Source organism: Aotus nancymaae, unplaced genomic scaffold (assembly GCF_030222135.1).
Source record: "Aotus nancymaae isolate 86718 unplaced genomic scaffold, 86718_ANA_hifiasm-v0.15.2.pri h1tg000002l, whole genome shotgun sequence".
Classification (NCBI taxonomy): Eukaryota; Metazoa; Chordata; class Mammalia; order Primates; family Aotidae; genus Aotus; species Aotus nancymaae.
The window spans coordinates 25770541-25779880 of record NW_026988413.1 but is presented as its reverse complement, the minus strand read 5'-3'; the positions used below and the strand labels follow the sequence as shown (position 1 = coordinate 25779880).

General features: G+C 41.3%; 1 protein-coding gene and 1 pseudogene across 3 annotated transcripts in view; both read left to right on the top strand.

Annotated features, from left to right (window-relative positions):
• MKLN1 (muskelin 1) overlaps positions 1-9340 on the top strand; it is a 411699-nt gene that overhangs the window by 226571 nt on the left and 175788 nt on the right. The window contains exon 1 of one of the 3 annotated variants that reach the window (XM_021673780.2): positions 2226-2323. The exons of the other annotated variants lie outside the window; for them this stretch is intronic. Coding sequence (XP_021529455.1) covers positions 2226-2323 — 98 coding nt within the window. Of the gene's footprint in view, positions 1-2225; positions 2324-9340 lie in introns of those variants that run through there. 3 annotated transcript variants of the gene reach the window in all.
• Positions 4969-7161, top strand: LOC135270429 (cytochrome c oxidase subunit 5A, mitochondrial-like; annotated as a pseudogene).

Genomic DNA, 9340 nt, shown 5'->3' with positions numbered 1-9340 from the left:
GAATATTCCATGCCTGGCTTAGAATAAGCCCTGGAGGCTAGAAAGAACATGGACTCTATGGGAACAAATTCAGTGCACTGGTTTAGAGGGCAGATGTTGAAAGTGCAAAGGAGAAAGATGGGGAGAGGGGGCAAGGGAAGCTGGAGAGAAAAATCAAGGCAGGTTATGAAGGGCCTCTGTTAAACAGTTTAGAAGGGGACTGAAAGTCACCAATAGGATTTAAGCTTAAGAAGAACTAGTTTATACGTGTTTTTAAAAAAGATTGCTCAGGAACTATGTCTGGAAAAGAACAAGGGCTTGACTTACATTAAAGTAAGACATGGAATTACAAGACCTGGGGCCCAAAAGAATTGGAGTGAGTTAATTCCTCTCCTTTAAAGTGTCTCTTTTCTCCAAAGATAACCACTGTATCATCTCTGGGGCTAACATTCTTTGTCCCTTTCCCACTGTCTGTGGCAGCTCCCAACCCAAGTCACTAGGGCTACAGCATTCCCTTAAGGAACACATACTTTTCCAACCTGCTGCAACACACAGAGCACATGTAATTTTATTTATTTTTCTGAGACAGAGTCTGACTCTGTCGCCTAGGCTGGAGTGCAGGGGTGTGACCTTGGCTGGCTGCAACCTCCGCCTCCTAGGTTCAAGTGATTCTTGTGCTTCAGCCTTCCAAGTAGCTAGGATTATAGGTGTATGTTACCACACACGGCTAACTTTTGTATTTTTAGTAGAGACGGGGTTTCACCATATTGACCACACTGGTCTCGAACTCCTGACCTCAGGTGATCCACTTGCCTCAGCCTCCCAAAGTGCTGGGTTTTAAAGGTGAACATACTTGTGGCCTTTCTTATTTTATTTTTGTTATTTTAAAGATGGGGGTCTTGCTACGTTGCCCAGTCTGGTCTCAAACTCCTGGGCTCAAGTGATCCTCCCACCTGGGCCTCCCAAGGTGCTGGGATTACAGGTGTGAGCCACTGTGCCCAGCCTGGCCTTTCTATTTGGCTTTTCTGATCTGATATCCTCGTTTAGACTACTATTAAATTTCCATCTATAGAAGTAGGAAGTCAGGAAAGGACTAGAGGGAGTTTCGGCAGGTTAATGATTACAACGGAAAGATAATGCAATTATTGAGGTGTTTTGAGTCACTTGGTCATTTCCCGAGAAACTCTTTGCTTAAATATTTCTGCTCTTCAGGTGGAGATGACGATACCGTTCAGGTTTTCAGAAGTCCAACCACTTGGACAATAAGCAACATATACTTTGGTAACTACAGTGGCTAAGCCAAGGAAAAAATATGCATAACTACGACAAACAGGTACTTAATGGGAACCTTATCTAAAGCTGCCAGATATTTAGACCAAGTGCTCCTTTTGTTATAAGAAGCTGGTGTGATGCCCATATGGTTTTCAGGGCTGCTGTTCCCTCTGTGAGGAAGGAATCGTCTTTTTCCTGAACTTCTCTTTCTCTGAACTTTGAGGCCATATTTCTGTCAGTTCAAAGTGGGCAGATTTGCCAACTGGAAAAATTATGACACGCAGCCTCCCAACTCTGTAAGGACTTTTCAGGTCTGTGGGTGAACGTCATTCCCGAGCAAACCCCATGCTACGAGATTAGTAGGACGTGGCTCACAAGATATGTTTACAATGAAGGGCATCACAGACCGAAAACCAAACAGGGTAGGAGGACACAGGACCATTTCCTTTTCCTGTCTCCATCTGACTCTGGAAGGCGGGGACATTTAAAACCAGGACCACTCCAGGAGTAGAGCACGTTAGCTACTGCCCTCCAGCCCCCTTCAGCGTTGTTTTCGTAAAGGATTTATACACTGGCGAGGGCGGTGGCTTCCAAAGGCGCACAGGCGTCCCTCTTCCAACTTGGTCTTCTCATTTTCCCTTCCTGCTTCGTAACTACAACGTGTTTCTGTTTGTAATCATCTTGGCTTGTCCTTATCTCTGCTTGTATCCTTTGCGCCATTCCCCTCCAAGCCCCAGGAAAAAGCCTGGAAAGCGCTCCCACCTCAGCCCCAGTGTCGCTCAGCGGTCAAGGAGCGAGCGACGCAGGAAACCCTGAGATAGGACCCTGGCCCCGCGCTGGGCCCGGGTAACGATGCGGGGGCACGGAGCGCGGCGGGCCTGGGCGGGCGGCGGCCCCTTTAAGAGCAGGCCACGCCCCCTCCCTCCTCCTGTTCGCGGCCAGCGGTCGGTGGCGGCCGCTACGGTGCTGACAAGATGGCGGCTGGCGGAGCTGTCGCTGCGGCGCCCGAATGCCGGCTTCTCTCCTACGCGCTACACAAGTGGAGCTCCTTTTCCTCCACCTACCTTCCCGAGTAAGTGCTGGGCCCTGAGCTCGTGCTGCCCCACTCTCCCGCGTCAGCACGGCTGGGCCAGGGGTGCCATGGAGGGCAGCCGAGCCGAAAGGCCCAGGCGGGGCCTGCTGAGGGGGACGCGCGGCCTCCGGAGCTTTAGTTCAGCTGCTGAGAGCGTTGCTCGGCCCCGCTCCGGAAGGGGTTAGGGTCCCTAGAGCGAGCCCAGGGAGAAGGGGCGAAGTGTGTGGTGGATCCGGGGCGCGCACAGGAGAACCGGAAGCCCAGTGGTGCTGCACTTGGGATTTGGGGGTTGAGGTTGAGGAGGGCTTGCGGGGCGGGCGGCTCGGGGAGGTGGGACAGGAATCGGAGCTTGCGGGGCCCGGCTCGCGGGCAAACTACTCCGAAGGTCTGAGGTCGTCCGAGGTGGCCGGTGTTGGGGGACAGTTCAGTCGATTGCTGCCGGGACAAAGTGTAAAGGCGAGGAGTGTATTCCAGAGTGGGGTCATTAAAAGTGATTAGCTCTAGAGTAGCGTTAAAAGTCACAGAAGGCTGAAAAGTTGTGGAATCCTTCTGAATCCCGGCAAGCGGGGAGAAGTTGTAGGACTGGCAGATGATGTCTTTAATGTCTGGAAGTTCTGAAAAAGATAGGGAGTGGGAAGGAGGGACGTTACTGAAGAATTCCACTATTACGGCTCCTTAGAAGATGGGTTTGTATAGACAGACCAGTTTCCCAACCCAGAAACTCAAACAGAAAAATCTGGCTTTAATGAATTTGATTTTCAACACCGGCTCTGTCGTGATCCCCGATTTGGGTGTTAAACAGTTCGGTTGCATTGTTAGTTTTTTTTTCTTTTTTTTCCTTTAGCAAATTCCTTCTGAAATGCTGAAAAAACTCTTACATAGTATCTTGTTTATCTTTGACTTATCTTTGAAAGGAGGAGCAGATCTAACTCCCAGTTTTACATGCTAGTGGAGAAACTGGCTTAGTCAAGGTTTGAGATCTGTGCAGATCCTTTTTTCCTCTTGCAAATTCCTTCTGAAATGCTGAAAATACTCTTACATAGTATCTTACATATCTTTGGCTTATCTCTGAAAGAAGGAGCAGATCTAATTCCAATTTTACATGCTAGTGGAGAAATTGACTTAGTAAAGGTTTAAGTTTTGTGCAGATCCTGAAGAAAAGTGCTAGTTGTCCTTCTATCATCTCACAGGCCCGAAACGATTTTATGAACAAAACAAATTAATGAATACTATGTTTGTATCTTACTAAACAAAAAAGTGACTAGATCTGTGAGGCATACTCAAGCAAGTTTTCCACCTATATTTGAGAAATTCTTCACATTTATCCAAATTTGATTTCACTAGTTTTATCAATGAGGAATCTCAAAATGGAGCTGCAACTGGAAGAATCTGTTTTGACTGCCAGCCTCCCTTTTTATTCACCAGGTCAGGGGTTAGCATTCAGTAGGATCTGGCTCACTGAAGGATGTCAAGTGACCGATGGTTTCATCTGGCCGGGGTAGCCTATTCATGGCCATATCCCTAATTGATGCTGAAACTCAACTTTCAGTTTTAGAGTGAGCCAGGTAAACATTCCAGCCATCAGCTGCAGTTGAAATGTGGCCCTGTGTACTTGACTTCTGATATTCTGGGTTACCATGTTGTTGAATGTGAAGTTACTCAGCATTTTTCTATACCCAGGCTAGGATTATGAACAGTTGGGAATTAGTGTGGCATTGTTTGATCAAATTGTAGAGACATTTTTCTGGTCTTGAATTAGTCTATTTCCAGGATGTCACTCCTTAAACCGTTGATGTAGGCCTCTTGAATAACACATGTTAATATCTGCGTTATCTGTTGCATGAACATTTTAAGAAAGAGTACATTTCCAACAGGAAATGATTTAGTGGGATGGCAACTTTAATCTGACTTTGTGTCTTGTTACTCTGGTCCCTGGTTTGCAGTGGGCAAAACACTAGTTTTGGAGTTAGCAACAATTTGATATTGGAGAAGTACATTGCTGCAATTTTCTCAAGCACATACATAAGATAGTATTTAATACTTATTTAACTTTCATACAGTTCCATTTACTATATCTTAATCCTTATGACATTCTGTTGACAAATATAGTTTGTTTGTTTGGCAGTATAGTTTGTATTTAAAGCATAAAGTATTAGAGCAATCTGAGCTTTTTTCTTTGAAGGAGTGTAGTTGAGTATTATGGAGGTTAAGTTGGAGAATATTGTGTCTGCTGGGTTGGTGTGTGCCATGCCTAAATTATAAAACTCTTGGCTCTGAACTCTTATAAGCAAGCAAAGATATTACTCCTCTGTATGTAAGAAAGGGATTGGCTTTACTTACCTTTGCCTTAAAATCCCTTCTAGCAGTAATTGCTATATCTTTACTGGCAGTGGAAACCACATTAAGGTGCTTCTTAAACAGTCTCATTTTAGGTAAAGTCGTTTGTTGAAATTGTCCACAAATTGGCAAATAATTTGTTGACATAGATGTAAACATTTTGAGGTGGCAGTAATAAAACAGTAACAAAAATGGGAAACATTTGCAATGTGCCCTCCACTTGCTAGTCTCTCTTATGAACGAACATTTTTAAGTGTATCACTCATTTAATCCTTACAGCAATCCCAAGTGGAATCTCCATTTCCCAGATGTTGGAAACAGGTAGAGAGAAGTTAAAACTTGCCTAAGGTCACACAGCTGATTGGAGCCAGGATTTGAATCAAGGTAGTCAGCCTCCACAGTCTGGTCTTTGAGTATAGTGATTTACTGCTTCTGCACAAAGTAGATATAGTACAGGAAATCAGAGCTTTCAAAGAGTTCTTGTATTAAAGACACATTTTAGTTGTGTAAAGAAATGTGAAGTCATTTAAAAAAGTTGAACAATTTTCTCTCTTATTTTCTAAGGACTTAGAATTTTTTTCCCCTTCTTCCAGGGGCAGAAAAAACAAACGTTGCCTCTTTCAACTCTTTTTGATTTTTTTGGACCTTAAAAATATTAAAGCAGGCGTGAGTCCGGCCCCCGCCAGCTCACGAGCCACCCGCCAGCTTACACCGGCTTCTCTCTCCATCCTCTGCTGGCGGGCCGCCATCGCTGTCGTGCTGTGCGCCGCTTTCCGCCACTGCGCTGTGGCTGCAACCTCCCGGGCCGGCCCTCGAGGCCTCCTGCACTCCGCCCCGACCCCGGCCCCGCCGCGGCTATCCAGTCAGTTCGCTATTATTCCCATGGGTCAAATGAGACAGATGAGGAGTTTGATGCTCGCTGGGTAACATACTTCAACAAGCCAGATACAGATGCCTAGGAATTGCATAAAGGGATAAACACACTTGTTACCTATGATCTGGTTCCAGAGCCTAAAAATCATTGATGCTGCTTTGCGGGTATGCAGACGGTTAAATGATTTTGCTAGTACAATTCGCATCCTAGAGGCTGTTAAGGACAAAGCAGGACCTCATAAGGAAATCTACCCCTATGTCATCCAGGAACCTAGACCAACTTTCAATAAACTGGGAATCTCCACTCCAGAGGAACTGGGCCTTGACAAAAGTGTAAACCCCATGGATGGGCTTCCCAAGGATTTATTGATATTGCTGCTTGAGTGTAAACAGTCACCTGGAAATACTGATGATAACATATTATCTTATTTGAACAAGTTTTCCTTTATTGAGTACCAAGCCATATAATGGTAACCTGTACTTTAATAAAAGGGAAATGAGTTTGAACTAAAAAAAAAAAATAATAAAGCAGATCCAGTTTTAGGGAATACATTTTTACTTTGAGACTAACAAAATGGCCTTTTATTTTTGTATGCTTAGAAGAGATTGCCTGTGTTTTACTTTTTTCCTGAAATTTACACCTAATTTGAGAGTTAAATACACTTACTTAAATAATTCATAGAATTACATATACTCTTATACATAAAAGTATTTTGTAAACTGCTAATCCCTGTGCTCAGATGTTTATTGTTGTAGCTAATAATGATGCTAGCTATAATTTATTGAGCACCTAATATATGCAAGATGCTTTTTGTATACAATTTGTTTAATTCTTGGCACAAACCTGTAAGATAGGTATTATATATATAAAAAAAATTGCAGAGGATGAAACTGAGGTCCATACAGAGTAAGTAGCTTGCCCAAGGTCGTATAGTTTTCCAGACCCTTGACAGGTTTTCTGACTTAAAATTTACTATTGCATTGTGACTTTAACAGTCACCATTTATTGAGTACCTTCTATTCTTCAGGTACTGTACTGAGCACTTTACATGTGCTCTTTGATTCAGTCTTCACAAAAACCCTATGAAATAAATATTATTCTCTGTTACAGCTAGGAAAAGTGAGATTCAGAGAGGTAAATTAACTTGTCCAGGTCTAAGAGTTGAAAGTGTAGGAGGGGCAGGGCAGGGTGGCTCATACCTGTAATGCCTGCACTTTAGGAGGCCAAGGCAAGAGGATTACTTGTGCCAGGAATTTGAGACCAGTGGGGGCAACACAGTGGGACCCCATTTCTAAAAATAATGAGGAGGAGGAGGAGGAAGAAAATGTAGGAGATATGGTTCTCACCTTGGGCCTTTTGACTTCTATTATGAAAGCTGTCTCATTATTACATATGGCTATCATATATGTCAAATTGAGATTACAGATAAGGAGTACTCTAAGGTTAGAACAGCAAGAGAGGGAAAATATATTTTATCTTGTTTAAGATTTTAGTATACTTATGAAAAATGGGAGAAACTTGGCAAGTATTTTCTGCATATTAGGTATTTTCATTTGTATAAATGATTCTTATGTTGTTTACATGTTTTTGAATGACTTAATTTAGATGATAAAATTTGATGGATTTTTAAGTGTGCTTACCTTTTCTGTGTTATTCTTATTACTTAAAATCAAATAGTACTTAAAATAGTACCTTGTGTCAACATGTGATTCATGGTTCAGAGTACAAATGTTATGATTTGACAACTAGAATAGAAAGTGAATTTATTTCAACTTTTTTTATTATACTCACATTTAAAAATGAATGTAGGCTGGGCATGATGATCAGGCCTGTAATCCTAGCACTTTGGGAGGCTGAGGCAGGACCATCACTTGAGGCCAGGAATTTGAGACCAGCCTGGGCAATGTAGTAATACCCTATCTTTACAAAATAAAAAAATATATAAATATTTATATATTTTTATTATACAAAATGCATATGCATATTTGTATATTTTTATGTAAAAAAATATAAATTTTCATATATTCTTTTCTCTTCATCTCTACAAAAGAAAGACAACACCCTGTCAACACCCCATCTCTACAAAAGAAAAAAAAAGAAAAAAGTATATGTAAAATGTATTTTAATATGTTTTATAGATAATAGACACTTTTTATATTATCTATAAATATATTTATATATGCAAATATATTTTGATGCAAAAAATGCTCTGTTTATTATGGAATATTTACAAAATATAGACCCACAGAAACAAAATTTACGTTACCCTTGATATCACTACCTAAAGCTTACTAGTCACCCTTTAAATATTATTTATCATTCCAGATCTTTTGCAGTATATTATATATTTTTCAGTTTACTATTGTTCTCTGTTTGCTGTTCTGTATTTGCTTTTTCCTCCTTAACATATAATAAATGCTTATGCTATTAAATATTCTTCTATATTATCTTTCTTTTTTTAAAGGGACAGAGTCTTGCTCTGTCACGCATGTTGGAGTGCAATGGCATGATCATAGTTCACTGCGGCCTGGACCTCCTGGGCTCAAGCAGTCCTCCTGCCTCAGTTTCGCATGTAGCTGGAACTACAGACACATGCTACCATGTCTGGCCAGTTTTTTTTTTTTAGAAGGTGTCTGGCTCTGTCACCCAGGCTGGAGTACAGTGGCACCATTTCAGCTCATTGTAACCTCTGCCTCCCAGGTTCAAGCGATTCTCCTATCTTAGCCTGCCAGGTAGCTAGGATTACAGGCATGTGCCACCACGCCCTGCTAAATTTTTTTATTTTTATTTTTTTTATATTTAGTAGTTGGTCAGGCTGGTCTTGAACTCCCGACCTCAAGTGATTCATGCGCCTTGGCTTCCCAAAGTAGCTCAGGCGTGAGCTACTGCACCCGGGTCAGAAAAAAATTTTGAACTCATTGGTGATAAATCCCTAGATGTTGAGTTGCTGGATTAAAGACATCAGTTTATTTTCTTTCTATCTGTGTAGACAGACAGCATTCTGGGTAGTCTGGGTTCATTTTGGCATTATCCTTGGTAATTTGGAAGAAAAAAATGTTTAAATCAGAGACAGGTCATTCGAGATGTCTGGAGAATGCTTATAATTCAGAAGTGATAATACTCCTAATAACTTTCTTTTCTTCCTCCTCTAGCCCTTTATTTTAGCTTTTGAGTGAATTTTGATTTTTGTTAATTACATATAGTTGAAAAGCAGGACATATTTATGAAATTTATTGTGTATTTGGTATACAGATAAAGATGGTTGTACAAATGGATTTGAGGTATTGTTATCATAATTCTGTAGGCTCTTGCAGCGCACAATTTGTGAACCACTAGTTTAGAGGAATGTAACTCCCAGGAGACTGGAGACTATTATGCCCTTTCTTTTCTTACTTTTCTTTCCCTACTTTAAACTGAGATTTAAGGACACTGGCCTTGCTTGGGAACCTTACTGCCACTGAAAATTCTGTGTTTTTTAGTCTGGGATTGTTAGAACTTCAGAAAAATAAAAACACTCAGGATGGAAGAAATATATGAGGTAGACGCAGGACGAGAGTTTGAGTCGTTATAGCTAATTCCTAGAAGTAGATATTTGTGACTTTTGGCAAGTTATGATTCTTTTGTGGGCATCAGCTTCTTGTGTAGAAATACTTTTTATCTGGATAAAATGTTGCCAGGTTTATGTACAATTTTTTGAGCAGATGGGCAAATAGTTTTATTATTTGCATAACTTTTAGGTAAATATTTAAATAGGTTTTTAATGAATGACTTTTGGCCTTTGTGATGTTTTACATGTAGATAAGATA